The sequence below is a fragment of the Oreochromis niloticus genome, linkage group LG6 (genome assembly GCF_001858045.2).
Source record: "Oreochromis niloticus isolate F11D_XX linkage group LG6, O_niloticus_UMD_NMBU, whole genome shotgun sequence".
In the NCBI taxonomy this organism is placed as follows: Eukaryota; Metazoa; Chordata; class Actinopteri; order Cichliformes; family Cichlidae; genus Oreochromis; species Oreochromis niloticus.
In genome coordinates, this window is record NC_031971.2 from 38,385,044 (window position 1) to 38,405,536 (window position 20,493).

The window sequence follows — 20,493 nt, forward strand, 5'->3', positions numbered from 1 at the left end:
GCTTAGCAATCACAGCTACAACTGCCTCTGTCATCACACCTATCTGAGCTGTCATGCTCTAAACTACAATACACAGATGAAAGGGTTAAAAAAAAAATATCACCGCCATGCCTGTGTTCTGAAAACTATCAGGAGAGGCTGAAATCCATTTGTGTCTGTCTGTAAACATGTTTATTTCTGCTGTAAAGTTGAGCATTTTAACACTTTGCAGCTGACTTCAAGTGGACTTTAGAGAATTGCAGTTTGTGGTACTTCAGAACTTGCACCATTTTTCTTTTCTGACAGTTGCTGTTTGACACAGACCAGCCACACACTCAGACAAAAACAGGTTCATCCCAAAGACAAAACTCCCAAACACAAACTTAACAATGTAGTGTATGCTGTACAATGCAGCAAGGAATGCTCAGACCTCTACATTGCAGACACCAAACAGCTACTTCATATGGGAAATAATACTTAACCTGACAGTTAAAGTTTCTGCAGTCCCCTTCAGCCTGTTACCCACTACTCTCTACCTCACCTTTGGACTAACCCTAATCCCCTAACCCTGTCCATCTGCATCTAAAGGACAAAGGTCACTCTTTCAAGGAAGCCAGTGTTCACATTTTGGAGGAGAAGACAGATGGTTTGAAAGAGGAGTGAAAGAAGCTGTCTATGTCCACTGTGAATGACCATCTTTGAACAGAGGCGGTGGCTTACGACACCAACTGCCTGCCATCTATAATGCAGTTTTGAGATCCCTTCCTGGAAGTCTTAACGCCCACAAACATCCTGGGCCATTTGACCTCAGGAAATCACATGATAGGGTGGGCTAGGTTTCACAATGGGTTCACCTGAAATCTTGGCTGATTGTGACCCACACCAGTGGGTCTTGGCTCATATGATTAGATAGAGGATCAATAGGAGGTCCATGAGCCTCTAGGGCTTAAAATCTGAGACTCTACCAATTGCTCTTAGAACTGAAGAAGCTTCTTGGATGAGAAGTGAAACATCTTCAAGGAAAGAAGTCCAGATGCTTTTCTTTCCAAGCTCCTTAGACTTTAACACATACAGCTTTACCTGTTCTCCCCTCCACTAATTCAAGTCCCAGGAGCCAAATCAAAAACCCAACTTTTGACTTCTGTGGGGAATCTTTGTAGAGGCCATCGACGTTGCCAGCATTCATGCTTTTGCTGCTGCATTATGTTTTAATTACTGTGTGGTCATATCCTGGTGTATTATATACAGTGCCAGCCATGGCAGATACAAATAAAATCCTTGGACTTTTCCCCATCTTGGATCCCTGTGTGGTCAGTGTTTTCTCAGGAGCAAACATATTTGGCCCTCAAGTTTTTCCACCTCTTTTTACCTTCTCTCCATTCTGATATTTCAGAATTTCCCTCCAGGAATTTGCTGACATTTGTGAGTCCTTATATTAATTCATTATTGTTGTCATTCTTATTCCTTGTGGACTGCGACAGCCCAAGGTGTAGTTAGATTTCCTGGAAAGTCAGGTTATGCTGTAGGTTGCAGCATAGATTGTCAACTGAAGCATAAATCTCCAGTAAGGGCATGTGTGTGCTTTCACCTTATGATAACCATCATCAGCAGGAATGATTTGTTCTGCAGGTTATGTGGTGTATGGTGAGCAGCAAAAATGTTATTGTATTGCAAAATTTAAAAAAAAAGATTAGCTGACCTCTATTATATGGTGGCTGTGTCACATGAAGTGGTTGTACACATGTAATTACAGTGGATTATTTTTTTCTCATTCATGATCAAATAAAATATCCTCTTTAGTTCCCGACATTTTTAGCTCTGGGTCAAACTGTATGTCTAACTGTCTAAGGCTTATTTTAACCTGTTGTGTTTACAGGGAAGTGACAGCACAGTTTTAAACTCCCTTACCTCTCCGCTGTTTCAATTTCGCTTTAACGCGCCTCTACCAAACTACGCACGCTTTGGTCACGCTGCACTTCTCACCCAATCACAGTCGCACATCTCTGAGGATGTCAGCCAATCATCTCTGCGCGCTTCCGTTACGTGTGAAGATGTGTTAGTGTGATCTCTGTGTTTCTAAATCGTGTAGTCACTGTCGGAAGCTAACGGCAATCATTCACAAAGCTGGGAAGCAGCAGAGTTTGTCCGTTTTAGCAGTTAGGAATCTAAACCAGCGCTTTCACAATGGTAAGAACATTAAAAATAAGTTAGCATCCGCGCGGCTGGTTGGAGAAAAATTATGTTAAACTGAGTTTGTTGGCTAACCGAGACTTGAGCTAACAACGGTAGCATCAGGCATCTTTAGCATGGTCACTAAAGTTACCTGCCGGTAACATCTGAATTAATTCTGAGGAAAATGTGGAGTTAGTTTTACAGTAAATCATTATGTAATTACTGGTAATGTCCTAATGAATAATTTAGCTCTCGATTCTGGAGAATAAAACTAGAGAAAACCTGAAAGCTAAATGCTTAGCTCCTGCTACTCTTGAGCTAGCGTTGAATTTTGTGCAGGGTGTTTTTTTTTAACTCACTTTTTTGGATTCGGTTTCAGTGTATTTCGTTTTATAACGCTAGTGAGCGTGTTTAGCCTCAGCCAAGGCTCACTAGACACTGTAAGATCGGACAGGTTAAAATTTAAAGTGATGAAAACAGTTAAAACTGGATTTTCTAAAGCTGCTGTCAGAAGCAAACATCAGCAACCTGCGCTGTTCTCCACCAGAAAAACCCCTGAACTGACAAATGTATACATGCAATATTTCACACACTTTCTTACTGTTTATGTAGTAAGATGGTAGCTCTTGTGAGAGATACAATTTTTAGTGTTAAAAATCTCTGCTTAGTCAGTATACGTTTTGCCTTTGATTTTATAATGTATTAAATAAACGCTATTATTCCACTGTAGCCAAGTCAAGACAATTATTTCTACAGAAAAAACATAGAATACGTTTAGATACTTTTTAGACACAGAAATGGAGAAAATACGAATATGACAAGTTAAACCACTAAAACAATATCAGTAGATGTCAGTAGATAGCTTAATCCTAACAGAACAAAACTCAGGACTTTTTTTGGTGGTACTCTAACTAAAACACAGAAATTGATTTGTTAACATGTTGTATACATGTTTGTCATTTTCGATACCCAGTTTTTAAGCATGTACACCTGATGTACAGATTCAGTTTTATGGTAAGAGGAGACAATGAAAATATGAGACTTTTATCTTTAGTAGTTTTTCAGATATTCATGTTCATCCAAACTTTGGATCATAAAATCTTCAGGCAAATCTGATGACCCACAGTCATTTGAGGTGATGTGACCCTTTTATAGATTTGGTTGATCGGGTGATTGATCCATTTTTTCCTCCATCCTCTTCTCCTCTCCCAGTCTATTATGTCATATAACGGCGGGGCCGTCATGGCCATGCGGGGGAAGAACTGCGTGGCGATCGCAGCAGACCGGAGGTTTGGCATTCAGGCCCAGATGGTCACGACAGACTTCCAGAAGATCTTCCCCATGGGAGACAGGCTGTACATCGGGCTGGCTGGTTTGGCGACGGATGTTCAGACAGTGTGAGTGGGAATCTCGTCCTCTCAAAATGTCTTTTTTATGCCTTTATTTTATTTGCTCTGCTCGGAATCAGCTCATTAGTTTGCAAACTTTCAGCTCAGTTTCTGAAAGTTTGAAGTGAAGCAAAATATGTTGAAAGAAATTAAATACAAGGGGGAAAAAAAGTGTTTTTTCTGTGTCCTTTCGTCTTGTTTTATTCTCATCCACCTGCACACAAGGAGTCTTAAATAAATGAGACACCCTCACTTTGGAGACCAATTTTTTTTTAATGATGCTAAATATATGTGATATTGGCACAGCTGGATCATCTCTCAGCCTTCTGCTGGTGTATTTTATGATCACATTTTAACAGTTTGGCAGCAGCTCTTCCTAAAGGTTTGTTCGTGCTGTCTTAGCCTGTACCTGGGAATAACTACAAAGTCATGTCAATAGGGGAAAAGGAACCAGGGTCCAGTTTAACCAGACTAAACATCGAGTGTGAAACCACCCAAATTTAATTACCACAGTCTTTGTGTTAGATAGCACAAGATGGTAGTAACCGACTTTACTGAACTAATTTGTGATGCTGAATCAGGACAGATCGGTGGTCTAATGATTTCTTGTTTTCTATGCCTTTTTTTGCAGAGCCCAGAGGCTTAAATTCAGACTGAACCTGTATGAGCTGAAGGAGGGTCGCCAGATCAAACCCAAAACCTTCATGAGCATGGTGTCCAACCTGCTGTATGAAAGGAGGTGAGTACACTGAACTGCTGAAAACATGAATACTAATTGGTCTTTTATTTCTGACAGTTTGTTTGAAGAATGAACTCAAAAGGTCACCTCAGTAGTGTTCTGTGTTTATACTTGCACAACAGTCTCTTGGACCACGTACTCCCGGAGTCTGAGTTCGGTCCAGTCAGTGCTTTAATGAGAATGTGGGAATGCTGGACACTTCTTCATGTCTGATTCTCTCATTAGGTTTGGGCCTTACTACATCGAGCCTGTGATCGCCGGATTAGATCCTAAAACCTTTGAACCCTTCATCTGCTCCTTGGATTTGATTGGCTGCCCCATGGTGACAGATGACTTTGTTGTGAGCGGCACCTGCTCGGAGCAGATGTACGGCATGTGTGAATCTTTGTGGGAGCCGGATATGGTCAGTATTAAACCTGAAACCACCTGTACTTGGGTTTACTTTAGTTGTGTTCAGATATGTCTGCAGGATTGTTAGTGAGCTTACCTTTTTTAAAAATTTAAATGTCTGTAGTTTTAACTTACACTGTTCAACATCCAAGGAATTTTAACCACCGTTATGTTGTGTTTAAGACGCAGTAATTCTTCTCTGAGGTGTTGAAACTTTAACGAGTGTTGATTTGAATTTTGTTCTGGCCACACAGGAGCCGGATGATCTGTTTGAGACCATCTCCCAGGCAATGCTGAATGCAGTTGATCGAGATGCAGTTTCTGGCATGGGAGTCGTCGTACATGTCGTGTAAGTATGGTGTGCAGGTTTGCATCCACACTGTCTTTCAGCCACGGCTGGTGTAACAGGTAGGGCTGTCCTAAGTGAGGGGTCCAAGAAGAGTTCATCTTATAGTGGTGGTACACATCCACAAGATCCATCATTGCTGCTTGTTCTTTGTCTGTAACTAGGCATCCAAGAGACAGACCTCAGTCTCCCCCTTAATACTCATTGGTTTCTTCACCTTTCCTGCATAGATTGAACTTTTTTTTCTTCTCCTCTTTGTTTTTTGGTAATTGTCATTCTCAATATGATTTAGACTTCCAGCAATTATGAAAAATTAAGTTACTGGAGAAAAAGATGACATGTTTGCACTAATTTTTGCTACAAAGATTTATTTATTTATTGCTATAAATCACACCGTTGGTTTACAGCAGTGTTTTCACCCCTCCCTAAAAGCTCAGTCTGTTTAGTTCAGCTCAAGAGAAGATGACTGACAGAGGGTTGTTGGTCAATAAGATCAGTCCAGAGGAAGCAAAAGGTTAGATGAATCTGTAGAAGTGTTACCCAATCAGCAGTTATGTGCATACAAGTCGGTCCACATGACGAACATAACAAAGTATGTATTTTGGAGCTGAGCACAGCACAGAGCTGCTGGGTGGAGTCTGCAGTGATTGACAGCTGTTTTCTTTTGTCTGGCAGTGAGAAAGACAAGATCACCACACGAACCCTGAAGGCCAGGATGGACTAGAGCTCCTTCTTCCCTTCATACATCATTAACTCAGATATTTTGTACAAAAATAATAAGAAATGCTTGTATTGTCTCTTTTCTCATTCACAGTTCAATAAATGAACTTAGGTTTAAACAATAAACACGACTGATGTCATTGTTGGAGGATCTTGTTTAATATTGCTTCTAATCTCAGAAATAGAGTTCACTGTCGAAATCAATGCCTCAAAGTGAAATCACATAAAACTGATTGAATGAGCTCATCAAAATCCTTGATGAGTTGTTAAAATGCTCTAACAAATGACATTTTTAAGGATTGAGGGTGAACCACAAAGTTTAGACTTCACCTTTGACATTTGTGTAACTTGTTCCCTCAGACCTTCAACCTTGATAACACACCTGTGTGGAGTAGTGGAAGAGCAGTTGAGGGTTCAAATCCAATCAGGCACACCTTCCAGGAAAGCTCACCAAGGGAACACAAGTCTATATGATGATGTAGTTTAAGGCACCAGTGGGAAAGATGTTGAAAAAGCACAGAAAGAAAGCGAGCCCCTTTTAATGCCATTTACAGAATATTAAACTCATTTTGCTTCAAAGGCCACATAATGTCCAATATGAGCTCAAGAGGGCTGGACCAGTAAAACCATTACCTATAAAAAAAGAAAAAACTTTTATTTGTTAAAGTAGTACACATTTAATCCCCAAGTTACAAAAAGTGCAGTTTCAACAATTAATTTTTTCCACATTATAAAAGAAATACTGCTGTAGTAAATCACAGAAAATGCATACAAAAAATGCAGAGACTGCCCAGTAATCAAAAACGTTTCATGCCAATTCACAAAAATATCCTGTTCTTACAGTGAACCTACTGTATTTTTATATGCATGTAGTAAATACTCAAACAGGAACATTTCTGTTATTTAACAGAAACGGAAATCTGTCATTTAACAGTTTTACTTCAGCTGAGCCACAGGGCATGTAACTGTAGAGTTGACAGAACACAAATCTTATACCCTCCTAATTTTCACTTTTTCCAAAGTCATCCAAATGACCCCCAGACTGTTGGGATGACAGCCTGGGTTTAAAGCAAACTGGAATTTTTCCTGGTTCCAGAGTCAAAATCAGGCAGGAAGTTTTCACCTGCCATCCAACAGCATGTTGGATTAATGGTGCCCATCTGGCCTCTGGACACGCTCACAAAACAGCTTCTTAATGTAAAGAGTTTGTAACAGTATAGCAATGAGAAAAAAGCATAATAGATTCACTAGTATAAATGCAGTCTGGACTAATAGTTCTGATTGGTACAGTAATCAGATTACATGTAATCTATTACCCACTTAAGCCAAATGTTACAAATATGAGACCCAAGAAGCAGAAAGAAGCACAGCCAAACCACAAAAACAAGATAAAACTCCCTTTAATATGCAATGAATCATTTTCAAGTAACCTTTTTTCCTAATGTCTGTTGGTAACAAAACAATACTGTATACAAACACAAAGTTGCTACATTAATGTAAACAAGATATAAAAATGATCCTTATGGTAATAAAACAAGTATTTGCTGCAGAATTCCCCTTTTTAAAGTGAATGGGGGTTTTTTTGTCCTCTTTGACCGACCTCCACCAAGTTCACGGTTAAATTGGAAAAATATTCAGAAACAATATGGCAACAAAACATTCAAACACGGATTTTTTTTCCTTTTTTTAAAAAGTTTTAGTCGTAACACTCAGATGCTAAGTTCAGTGGTTTGATGTTTCAACTGGTGGAGTCTCATGTACACGTCAGCCATGCATTTTTTTGATATTGCATTCTTTTACTTAATACACCATTATATATTCATGTGTTCATCACCCTGTCGTTCCAAATCCATCAGAAGAACTTGTAAAAAAAACAGAACAAAAGTTGTTACCGAGAGAGAAGCCTGATGGCGACTGTCGAAGAGTTTGTCATGCAATCAGACCTTTCTTCATCTGCGTGTGTGTCTGCGTGTGTGCATGTGTGTCTAATAGAAATTATAGGAACAACAACAACATGAACAGAAACTAAAGAGACTACTAACGAACTGGTAACTGCTGAAGCTGACACACTCATTCAAGGCATTAGTGAGACAGTTTCCGTGCTGGCGTGAGGAGCAACAAGGTGGCTGAAGGAGAGCAGGTTCTTTTTTTTTTTGTTTATTTGTTTGTTTTTTAAAGAAAAACACCACAGGGAGAATACCAGGAACCAAATTCAGTGAGAGGGGTTCACAGGTGGAGTCGGGATAGTGTAACAGGCTTGATGCTGAGGAGAGAGGTGGTTTAGTTTTAAAGATGGGAGACTGACCTACACTGAGGTGAGGGAGGAGAGAAACGTGTGTGTCTGTGCGTGCGTGCGTGCGTGTGTGTGCGTGTGGGCGTGGCATCTGACAGATCTGTGACAGGGAGAGACCAGCTGGCTGGACTGGAAGATGACGTTTACGATAAGATGTTGGACATGAACTCATAGAATCGTTTGGAGTACTGCTCCGGGTTCACTGTCGAGATCTCGGCCCCCGCCTGGGAACAAAAAAAAAACCAAAAAAAAAACGTAAATACGATTTAAATGAAGTGACACGTGATAAAGTACACAGCAACCCACATTTCAAGAGAAAAAAAAACCCCCAAACCTTTCAGGGAAAACCACACACAAAATCTCAAAATCTGTTACCACGGTGACTGTGTCAGACAAAGCGATAATAATTATAAAAGCAGTCTTTAAATGACAGAGACATTGGACTACAGGCTGCGGTGATCAATCGCGGAATGTGATTAAGGTCATGTGTAACGTTATCAGGAGGGAGGTGCTAGTTAGAAAGAAAGGCTTTCAGTCCACGGGGCCACCCCTGAGCAGCTTTTGTCTCGTCGTGTTTACAGCGGCGCACAGCTGAGCAGTAAAACAAACAGTTGGTGGCGAGCAGAGCGCTAATCTTAACACTCACCCCATGTTTCACAGTTTTGGCAGCATGTGCAGCTTTTTTCTTAGCGTCATAGTGTGTGAGAATGTCGATGATAGCCATGAAGTATACCTCCTTCTTCACAGCACCTGTGGAGAACGCCATGAGGAGATTTTATTAAAACGAACAAACAAAACAGCTGATAAAGACAGTGTTAATCAGCTGGCTGGGAATTTCAATAGCACTCATGTTAAATGCGGCGCTCACTGTCATGGCTCTTGATCGCGTAAACATCCACAGAGGGGTCGAACTCCCCGGGGCCGAAAAACCCACCGCAGTTCAGAGGGTTTCCGGGACTGTCGGGAGGCGTGCCGAAAGAGCCCGTTAGCACGCCTCCTCCCATCCCGTCGTTCTCGTACTCCTCGTCTTCCCCCGTGCCCTCCACGTCCATCTCCTCCTGCTCTGCCCGCTCCACATCATGGATGCCCACCAGGAGACTGTAGTCCATGATCTTCAGAGTGGCCAGGAACTAAAACACACAGGAAACACTTGGTTCAAAACCTCTGCATCTCTGCACGGAGCAGTCGCCATTCCGGTCTTTCAGACTAATGTTTGGAATCATTTTACACATTAAATTTCAAGTAACAGCTGTTAAAATGTTCATCTCACTGGTGTGATGGTGTAATTAGTTCGATATGCAGTGTTTACAGACAGTAAGGTTTCGAGTGTTCTATGAAACGAGTGTAGAAAGAAACATTTTTACAAATTAGACCAGGAGGCTGATTTGAACTCTTTTTTTCTTTAGAAATTAAGTACACCTCATGAAATTGTAGAACCACTTTTAGCAACAATAAGCTGAAGTAACCGTTTTCTGTATGTATCGTTTCTTTATCTACACCTCTCTTCAGGTCCCAGTGCAGCATTTCAACCAGACTGAGGTCTGCTCTTTCAAAAAAAGTTCCAGTGGTCCCGACAGTCATTCTGATGTAGATTTGCTGCTCTGCTTAGGATCACTGTCCTGTTACATTTGACTCTAGAATACTTTGATATACAGAGTTCACGGACCACTCAATGACTGCATGGTGCTCATGTGCTGTGGCTGTAAAACAAGACAAGACCCCTGCACCACCCTGCTGACAGGTGCATTTCTCCAAACACGATGCCGAGCATTAGAACCTTCCTCCTGGCAACCCTTCAAAACAAGCAATACTTGTTCTGTGTCTTCCTGATTATACTGTCATGAACTTGTGCATTTAACATGCTAACTGTAGAGCCTGAAGTGGCGCGCTTGGGTTGGCTTCACTCAGCGGTGCACGGTTGTTTTCAGATTACAAGCTAAAATGAGAGCGCATTAACAGAAAACAGTTCAGAAAAGATCCAAACTAGAGTTCAGACTTTCCACAGGAAAGCTTTACATAAAGTAATCAATAAACTAAATTATATTTAGGCTTACTCATGCATAACGTTTTAGCACGGGGAGATCAATAATAAAAACAATCTCAGTATTTATGCTGGGTGAAACGGTTTCATTCGAGAGCAGGAACAACGAAAGCCTGAATGTGTGTTTTACCTCTACATCCCGTTTTAGCTTTTCCAAAAAGTACTTTTTGTTGTCGTCTCCTATCTGCAGCTTGTGGCCTTCATTCAAGAAGTCGTTGTCTTTGAAAGTGGGGAGCTCTTTAGCCTGAAGAGAAGAGGGGGTGGTGTTATGAAGCTGCAGCAGGAAACATGTTTTATATTCAAACCAAACCTGTTTTTAAATGCTAATGAAACACTCAGAGGTGCCGGGGCCCACCTACATCATCAGCTGCTGACTTTCAGCGTGCACTGATGTTAACATTCATATTCATACAGTCATGATTAAAACCATGTGACAGAGAAAGTACACAAATTTAAGTCAAATCATGCTGACAGCATCTGCTTACATACAAGTACTTAATTTTAGCAGCAGTTTGACAGGTTTGCTTGTGGGGTGAGCTAAGGGCATCTATTTTTATCCCATCGTGTCAGCAGCCATCAATGCACAGAAATAAAGCCCACCTTCTCCTTGTCGCTGGCTTCCCTTGAGACTGTCGAACCCTAGAAAAGATGAAAAATAAGAATAAAAATAGAATGAGCAAGACACATCAGAGGAAACATTAGCATATTTCTTGTTTGCACTCAGTATTAGTAACACAAAGGTGCTTTCTCCTGAGGATACCGGCATGAGAGGAGGTATGTGCCGATAAGCTCACTTAAAGAAGTGAGCTACATCCACAGCGCCTTGTATGAAGTCATCTTCACTACAAACCAAGATTCATCAGGTTTTACCAAAGAGCTGGCTTCACAGCCTCCTGCAGAGAACACTACATTATCATGTCTCTGATCACTGACAAAATAAATATCTTTGCAGACCTAGTTCCATCCTTGGGCAGCAATCAGGGATGCAAATATCGAGGAATCTGTCTGGTTAATAGTTAGAGAAAAGCCAAAAGCAACAGAAATTGGATGTTTTAAAATTACATTTATTTCTAAAGTTTATAAATTATGGCCTTCAATTAAAAAAATACTACCTTAAAAGAAAAATTATCAATCGTTTCTTCACCTTTGCAAAGATTGTGATTATTCCTTTATTGTTATTTTTATATATTGTACCGCAGACAGTATAAAAGACGAGTAGAAGATGAAGCCAACGTGCCATTTTTATTGGCCACCAGGGGGCGATACTTGGCTCCAAATAGACTTCAGCTTGTGTGGAAGTGAATGGTGAAAAGTCCCAGAGCCTCCTTTCTCTGTGACTTCAGTAAAATCCTTCCTGAGTTTATGGGATTAAGTCTTATTGAGCAGATCATTAATTCCATTTTACTAAGCTATTGTCATTTTAAGAGCCAAAAAAGATTATCTGGGGTATTCTTAATGGCTTTGCTGTTAGTCACAAGCCATTAATCGATGATTGTGCAGTTTCTCAGATGGACCTTTCACTCTCACATCCGGTTTCAAAACACCAAGATGGCAACAGCAAGAATTATAAAGACAAGTGAACTGCGTTGAAGAGTTTCAGCTCTTTGTCATGGCCTTCATCGTTTAGGGGTGCGCTAATGAACAATGATCGCTGGAATTGATGACAGCGTGATCGCTAATAAGGTCGTGATGCATGAAAACAGCATTATCAGTTAAACATTACGTTTAATCTCCCTTACTTTAGCTTCATCTTGGCATCTCAACAACTTTGGACACAATAGTTTTATATTTTTATGCTGCTTTTATAGTGAGTTGAGAATTTGTCATCTTTTGGGGGAAGATGTTCCTCGCTGTTGGTCTGATTTTAAATGAGATGGGTCTCATGGGCCTGGGTATTTGCAGAGACACTCGTTTATCTCTTTAACCCTGCATGTGTTGGTCAAAGAATCTGCTGCGTGTGGGGAGGGAAAGGCATTTTATACCAGTATAATCACGAGCATGGATCCCCAACAGGAGACTCCTAGCTATATGAAATTGATTATGGTCTGAAAATATTTTACTGCAAAAGAAAAAAAAAACAAAAACTCAGGAGGTAGAGGAGGTCATCTACTAATCAGAAGCCTGGTGTTTTGATCTCCACTGCTCCCGTCTGCATGCCAAATATCCTTGGGCAACATACTAATACCCAGCTGCTCTCTGATGGATGGAAATGTCAGAAAATACTTAAGCATAGAAAAAAGCTTGTATGAATGGGTGAATGAGGCCTTTGAGTGCTCAGAGTAGAAAAGCGCTTTACAAGAACCGGTCCATTTACCACAAGTGGTTAAATAAACAGATATTGTTAAATAACCCTCAAGTTTAAAAAAAAAAAAAAGAAAGCTAAATCATGAAACTGAATTTCATAATTGTATGAATGTATGTGAGACTGTAAATGTGGCCTGTAGTGTAAAGCACTATGATGAGACTCGTGTGCATGTGTGGCGTAGCCAGCATACCCTACCTTCAGGTCGTATTTGCGGTGTACGGTGAGCCGATGGCTGAATACATTCCGGGTCACCACCATGTACGTCTCCACCCCGTCCACCGTTAGCCTGTACATCCCCAGGAACTGAGGGAGCAGCGTGTTGCCATGACACTCCACTATAAACTGGAGATGGCCAGGGGAGGCGAGCACAGAGAGAAACAGGAAGTGTGGGGGTGAGGAATCAAATACACGCAGAATACAAGCTGATTAAAAGTGAGCGCAGCTTCGTTTCTGTGTTTAACTTTAAAAGGCAGAGATCACGCTCTCCTGTACTCCAACACTGCTGTTGGGAGGGGAATTATTCTGCTCATTTCCAGCACCACGCGTGTATTCCTGGACTCTGCTAAGCTAGCTTTGCACAATTCACAGCTCAGAATAATCCTTCTTTATCTTACACTTGGCCATGCTGCAGATCCAAGCAATCCGTTTGAGCTCCTCCTACTTCAAGCTTAATTTCCTCCTGATCTGCTGGGGCTGATATGTCCCTAAAATTTTATATTCTCTATGACATCATAAAAAAATAAATACTGGTGCCGGAGTCTATAAACACCTGTGCTATCAATTTGAAAGTCCTACATGGCTTCATTCTCGAGTTATTCCGCTCACACACCTGTGTCGACTCCCCCCGCCCTGCAGGGTGACAACAATAATCCATCAGCCTTTTACGGCTGAGGGGTAAAAAGTGAAGCTGGGCGTTTCACCTAATTTTTTGTGTTATTCTTCACCACTGAGTCACAACAGACTTCAGCCCTGCATGGCTTTAAACTGACGAGCCAATTGTTTTACAACATGTTTGAATTATTGGTTTTTAATCTTCTGTCCGTGCGTATATGACTGTATTTTAGTGGCTTAGCGAGAGCCACCTAAATAATCACAGGGATTACTTGTACATACGCCGACCTCATTATTTAAAACCTTGACCATTTCTGTAACACTACATGGACAGAAAATAAATTAATAACAGGTTCTCTTTATCTTTAGATAAGAAATTATTTAACAAACTGATGCTCCTGAATTTTTCTCCTCACACCCGACACGTGAGCACATTTAAATATTAGGATAATGAATCACAATAAAAGTCTGGCTCTGGCAGTTCCTCGCAGCGGTGCCTCTACCTGGTGATATTTCTTTAGGATGTTGTGCATCTCAGCGATGTCCTCACTGGACACTGTTTTGATGACGAAGCGGTGGTCGTAGCTGGACAGGATGCGGTTGCCGAAGCGGCCCTGGGTGTCGCTGTTGAGCGGGGCGCTCCTGGTCAGAGAGTTCTGCCAAACCAAACGCAACAAGGTGGATTAAGCTCCTGTGAGAGCTAATGAACATCTCTGCTTGTGCGTCAGTGTTTGAGGTCTCACCTGGTAGTCTTGGTCATCAATGCAGAACCTCTCCCTCAGGTTTCTGAACACCATGGGGCAATACTCTTTAAACTTAAAGCGACTAGGCAGGTTTTCTCTGGCAGGAGAGACGGAGAGAGTCAACACAATCTAAAACGAGGAATTAAAAATCACTGACTTCAACTTTTTTTTCTCGCTGTTGGATTTATTTCTGCTTCTTTGGAATCAGACTAGACAATGAGAAACTGTGAAGTTGTCATTTACAGTACAGCAAAGGGCAAAAAACAAAGAACTCATTCAAATGGATTTAAATGTAAAGATCTCAACAGCATTAGGACAGCATAATTGCCCTGATCACTTACAAAAAACAAACAAAAAAATATATTTTATAAAGCTAATGTATAATGTGATGCGGTTACTAATGCAGCCACAAATCAAATATTTCTTTATGCTGCACTGCTTGTCCTCGCACTGAAACCACTGTAGAGCCTGATACACTGGGATATGGATCATCACAGTTTACAGCTTATAAGTGAGAAACGAGCTCTCCCGAGTAAATAAAGCACTTTGGAAACTGAAATGAAACTTAACTAGTTCAGATCCTCTCAAACTTTTCCGCTGATGTGGAAAAAAGAAACAACAAACAACATACTGATTCATTTTAGTTTCACTGAAGGCTCAACCCCGAGCAAAGAAATGGAGCCAATGTGGAAGTGCCAAAAGTTACAGTTCCTCTAAAGAGCCTTCCACATACAATGCACCGCTGCACTCTTACATCTGTTCTTTTCTACTGTTTGCGCCACACAAGAACAGTTTCCTGCTGCGTCGAGCAAAGCGATGGGAAACACTTACATGTGCTGCTGCCAAATTTCCACACAGGTCAACACAGGTTGAACTTTGACTCCAAATTTAAAAGTTAACAGCAAATTTAGGCATGTTTACACCTTGGTATGAAAACCAGTTGTAGCTTCTATGGATAGTTTTCTAACAACTCTGAATACTGTGAGGTTTTGTAACGTATCCACCTGGATGCTGTGGTTTAGGGGTGTCACCACTTTGATAGAAGTAGTTAGAGCCAGTCTCTGTCTGCTGGAGCGAAACTCTGCTACTTTGAGTCAAACTGGACCTTTTCTGTGTGCGTGTGCTGCTGGTAACAACTATCAGGATAAAATTAAGGCTTGCTGTGAGGTACAGACTATCCAATGAGTGAGATCACGGCGTCCGAGTCCATCTTTTATACAATCTGTGGCTTGTATATACATTTGTTCATTAAAGCCATTTTCCCATTAGTACCTACTCGGATCGACTCAACACGACTAGAGGCGGTACGACTCGGCTCAACTCGTTTTCCATCACAATCTAGTACCACCTAATGTGCATGGGGTCTTTATACCAACACGGCCAAGTGTCCCGCAATTAGCATACGACACGAAGGTTGCAACAAAGGTGGACATTGAGGCAACGATACACCTGCTGCTCCCGCTGTGGCTTTATGTCAGACTCGGGCTTTGTTTTTTGTAGCCATTTCCCTCGTTGTTGGGTTTGATTTTCGCAAACAACACACTCTTATGACTTATTGAGTGACGCCACTGACTAACCAATCGGTGGCATACAGTCTGTTGATGTCACACTTGTGGATCACCTCGGATTGCGTTGAACCCCAGGTACTAAAAAAAGTACCTGGTACCAAGTACAATCACTTAAAAAAAACCCTGAAAACCGAGGCGAGCCGACCCGAGTAGGCACTAATGGAAAAGGGGCTAAAGGTTCCACCTTCAGCTGATCGATCTACGACAATGGATCCAGTCCAGGTGAGGTGTGTCAACACTATGAAGGATACTGGCCGATTACCACCAATGTTTATTCCCTAAAATAAAGACTGCCCCAAACCTGTAGTATAACTTGCATATAATGTAACAAGTGATACTACAAGGATTTTAGGCGTTCAAAGTTTCCGCCTGTTTTAGATCGACTGTAGAAAATTAATTTCATAACAGCATCTGTAAAAGCACTCAGGCAGCCCTTAAAGGACAAGCATACCTGAGCAAAGAGACCAAACCATCTGCACCTTAATAATGAGTCAAACGCTCAAAAACAAACAAACAAAAACCTACACAGAATTCATTAGTGGGGGTGCAAAACACTGCTAAATGTGAGCAACAAAGTGACTCATCTTTGGGGCAGCATTGGCAATATTTTAGTGACTTTTTAAAATTTCACATTGTTTTGTCCACTCCTGGATACAGGACCGTGGGACACATTTCTCTACCTCAGCCGTGCAGGGGTTAAGAAAACAGTGCAGAGTTTCAGTGTTCCCAGGTTGGTACTTTGCAGTGAGGATGATTTAAAGTGTTCAGATGAGCTTCAACAATAATGTGTCTAAATGCAACCTCGTCCTGCAATAACATCCTCACCGTGGATTCAGATATTGGGCCGTTCGGGGGGCTGCTTTGTAACTCTGAAAGGATTTCATGAATGCGGAAAGTTAAAGCAACAACCTGCACTCTCTGAGCAGTGAGCACACTTGCAGAGTCCTTTTATGAGGAGTCAGTCTACCACAATCAGAAGGTGTTCTGAACCCTGCTGGAGCCTTGACACTTTTGTTTACTTGTGGATTACGGACTGTGCCTAAGCTGTGATGTACCTACTTGTTAAATAGGTGGTTGTCCACTTTGATCTTGCTGTAGGCTTTAAAGTCATCTGGCATCAGCATCACTGGTACAGGCACATTACTTAACTCGTTAATCTGAAAGAGGGAAGTGAGAACGAGAGAGAGAGAGAAATGAGGAAAGCGCCTGAAGAAGAGTGCAAACAGCTGAACAAACAGACTGCACAATTACTGAGGAATAACACAAACCAAGGGAGCAATATTGGCTTTTGCAATTTTGATCTGAGCACAAAACCCAAAAAAAAAAGAGCAAAAAAATAGACTCCTACACAAAGTACTCAATGAGTAGTGCAGGTTAATTTATAGAACAAAGCCACGACTACCTGTAACACGGCTCAGTATTTCAAAGCCGTTTCAAATCTCTGACAGTGATTAACTCGGGGACCAAAGAACACGCAGGCAGGTTTTCTTGCTGCTGCTGCGCCTCCAGACACTCGGCTCATTTACTGAAACTCATCCTGAGCAAAAGCGCAGTGATGAGCTTTGGAAAAAACCTTGCAAATCGCATAAAACACTTTATAGAGTGATGCAAAGGGACAGTACACAGTCACAGTGCTGCCATTTAGAGGAAATAAGTTCTTCTCATACTGGAAGTATGAACAACACAGTTGGGTATGCACCAATAATCAGCTGATATTGGCTCTGCTGACTGAATATGGGATGTTAGACGCTGAAATTTGTTACCAATTTTGTGCTTCCTTAAAGTTCAAACGCTGTAATCAACGTTTTAAAGGTCGTCTAATTTTAGTGTTTCGTCACAAAGAAAAATTAATATGTTTGGTTACTTAGTAACTTTTTTTCCTTTTGAACCCATCAAATGCCAACGTCGCCTGTGTTCAGTTTAGTGGAAGACAATCCTCTTGCTCTTATTTTGAAAGTTCAGCTCACCCCAGCCCTTCTCGCCCACATGATCCCCTCCCCTCCAGTGAATGTCTTGCCAAATGGTTGGACATATTTCAACTCAAACTTCTTGGACTCCAGCTCACATCAATAGTCCTCCTCCTGCTCTGGAAGGCACAGTAAACACAACCATGCACCGCTACAACAATCTCACCAAGGCTGCAGAGCACAACTCAGACCACTGCAGTCCAAGATGGGGGAGCTGGAGTTCATCCGCAGGGGAGAGACTCACTGAAGAAGCTAGCACTCATACCGATCAGTAATTTATTTGCAGAGGAAAAACTCACAAAATTGCTCAAAGAGCTGTACATGTATGCCTCCCCACCATAAACTGAATCTATATTTGAGAGAATATAATATAAAATATTGGTATCAGCTGTAGGTCATACCCCTTTCTGCTATCTGATCACACGCAGAGATTAGCTTCTACTTGCTGATTTCTAATTTAAATAGCACTCTACAGTCTTACTTCAAGCCACCAAAGATAAGTCCAATATTTTCAATTTGACGGAGGTGTTTGCCCATGACGATCAAAGTTTCCAAACCAGATTTTCAACATGCAGAGAATCCAGTTTGACAGCTTCCTCATACCTGAGGGCCTACGTGTGCGCCGAGGTGATGCAAGAAAATCAAGATCAGCTCACGCTGTCTTTTAAAAATCAGTGTCGCGCGTCCATGTCTGTCTTGTTGGGGGATTAATAACATCACACAGGTGATGTCTCACATCACCTCACACACAGAGCAACAGTAAATCCTGCAGCATCACAGCTCAGGCTCCATTAAAAATGCATACGACTTCTGAGTGGAAGACGAAGGCTTTGATGAGAAGTCTGTTTGATGTCTTGAATCGGCTTCCCGCCCACACCTCAAATCGTCAGGACTTGTGTGCTGCTCCCACACACACACACACACACACACACAAAGTTCACCAGCTGAATAATGGAGATGCTGCAGTGATAGCCATATCATTAGCTGCTCACTTAATTCCATAGCAGTGTGCATTTATTTGCTATTCCAGGCAGGCACAGGCACTTCATGTAAATAGCATGAAGATGGATATTCAGTCTCCCTCTCCGGATCACCAACATGTCCCAGGGATCCTAACCCTTCCTTCTGTTACTACCTGTTAGATTTTGTGTTTTGTTAGTCTAATAATAAAGAATTCAATCAAGTATGACTGGAGCACAAATTAACAGGACCCCATTAACAGGACCCCAGGAAGAAATCACAGCTTTGAGCGTCAACCAAGCAACATTTCACCACCCGGTGTTCCCCAAGTCAGCACAATTTTTTTTTAAAAACTTCTGTGTCACACCTCAGGGGGTTGTTTTTCCGCGCATCAATCAAGCAAGAGTGCAACCGCCCCTGCACAGCAGGCAGGACTAAACTGCTGGTGCATAGCCCACTCCATCCATCCATCACTGGTGTCCAATCTGCCCCTTCACTGAGCTTTTCATAGGCACAGGCAGACTCGTCCAAAAGCGAATGCGATAGATTTTCTGCTCTATTTATAGTGAAATGATGTGATGGAGTAAACTGCAGCGAACTGCAGGCGCGGAGTGCGGTAGCTGCAAATGCAAGTCTCAAGAGCAGGTTTATTTGAACAATAGCAGGCTGCTGTGAGCAGCTGTGTGGAGCTGAAAATCTGTGTAACCTGCTGCTCCGGCTGCCTGTCACACCCCTCCCATCCCACCTCACGCCTGCATGCACTTACAGCAACAAGCTCACGATACAGCAACAAGATACCGAGCACATTTTACGATGGCAGCTCACTGAATGATCTCTCCCTCTCTCTCTAACACACACATGCAAACGCACAACGTATCGCAAATATGCATATTTTCTCAAAAGTTAACCGAATAAAATCCCCGCAAAACTCGCGCTTCAGCCACAGCCACCCGCGGAGGCAGCAGCGGCAGCAGTCCGCTATTAACTACACGAAAACGGCTGGATTACAGCCCAAGTACAGTGTCACATACTTGGCTGAGTCCACGCATGAAAAAGATCAATTACAGGGCATCAAAACTGGCTTGACACATGAAGGTAGCTGGCTAAGAAGCTAGCATGCTAGCTAAATCAAAACAGCGGCGTAAACAAACAGCACACGGGCACACTTCACAGGTATTTACCGTATGGTTGACACCCCACATTAAAACGCTGAGTATGGGCTCACTGGCGCGGAATAATTTCACTTTCTGTCCTATAAAATGCTTCTTTTTCGTCTTGGTTTTGCTGGCGCTGATGGGCGCTGCGCTGGTGCAGTTGGATGACATGTCTCCGGCTGGGGATTCAGGGTACGCAAGACGGCGGTCCGGGTCGTTCACACAGCGATAAATAAAAGCTAAGTCTGAAAGTAGAGAGCGTTTTTCCTTTTCGAAGAAATCTATAAGTGCATCGTGCTCGTCGTCCAACTCGCAGCGAGTCTCTGGGCAGGATGACTGTCTGTTTGGGAGTCAGCGGTGGAGCATTTTGCGCCGTCACCACCCTTCCTCCTCCCGAGCAGGCCGCGGCGTATCCACACAGCAGCTAGCCGGCCATCGGGTTACAGCGCGGCCTCGCTCTAAAAACAGCCTGCAGCGGAGAACCGTCGCCGAGGCAGATCCTCTTCTCTCCGCTCAACGCCTGCAACCCAACACTGATGCCGTTTTACTTGGAAGTGAGTAATCCCGTCATGATGAGCGTGTTGTCACCAGCCCAGCGCTGAGATCGGGGTCTCCTCAAGATGGCGTCCGTGCTGCACTTCACAGTCAACAGCGGCCCCAGCAGGCCAACGGAGGAATTGCAGGGATTCCCACAGTGTAGCGCTCAGGGTTGCTGCTCGAGCAGTGGTTCTCCCATTTTTTTCTTCTTACGTGCCCCATTTAAAAAAAGAAAAAAAAAGGAAAAAAAGTTCATGTTAGACTCCAGAATTTTCTTCGTTTTCTTTGATGGCTGTCAAACAACACTGAGGTGTTCTGTAGCCACCTGCTCGGCCAGAGTAATGAAAGGAGACTCCAAAA

At 42.3% G+C, this 20,493-nt stretch overlaps 2 protein-coding genes across 2 annotated transcripts; one reads left to right on the forward strand and one right to left on the reverse strand.

Annotated features, from left to right (window-relative positions):
- The first annotated feature begins 2,008 nt into the window (after window positions 1–2,008).
- On the forward strand, window positions 2,009–5,874 carry psmb3 (proteasome 20S subunit beta 3). Its single transcript, XM_003447973.5, has 6 exons — window positions 2,009–2,166; window positions 3,364–3,548; window positions 4,171–4,278; window positions 4,504–4,681; window positions 4,923–5,017; window positions 5,690–5,874. The coding sequence occupies exons 1-6, from the start codon at window positions 2,164–2,166 to the stop codon at window positions 5,736–5,738; spliced, it is 618 nt and encodes a 205-aa protein (XP_003448021.2). The 5' UTR covers window positions 2,009–2,163; the 3' UTR covers window positions 5,739–5,874.
- Window positions 5,875–7,116: 1,242 nt separating this feature from the next.
- On the reverse strand, window positions 7,117–20,244 carry LOC100701287 (phosphatidylinositol 5-phosphate 4-kinase type-2 beta). The gene is made up of 10 exons (XM_003447972.5): window positions 19,624–20,244; window positions 16,575–16,672; window positions 13,948–14,044; window positions 13,708–13,860; window positions 12,569–12,715; window positions 10,669–10,707; window positions 10,199–10,312; window positions 8,896–9,157; window positions 8,674–8,777; window positions 7,117–8,251 (listed from the first exon to the last, which is right to left on the reverse strand). The coding sequence occupies exons 1-10, from the start codon at window positions 19,765–19,767 to the stop codon at window positions 8,171–8,173; spliced, it is 1,239 nt and encodes a 412-aa protein (XP_003448020.1). The 5' UTR covers window positions 19,768–20,244; the 3' UTR covers window positions 7,117–8,170.
- Between the last annotated feature and the right edge of the window lie 249 nt (window positions 20,245–20,493).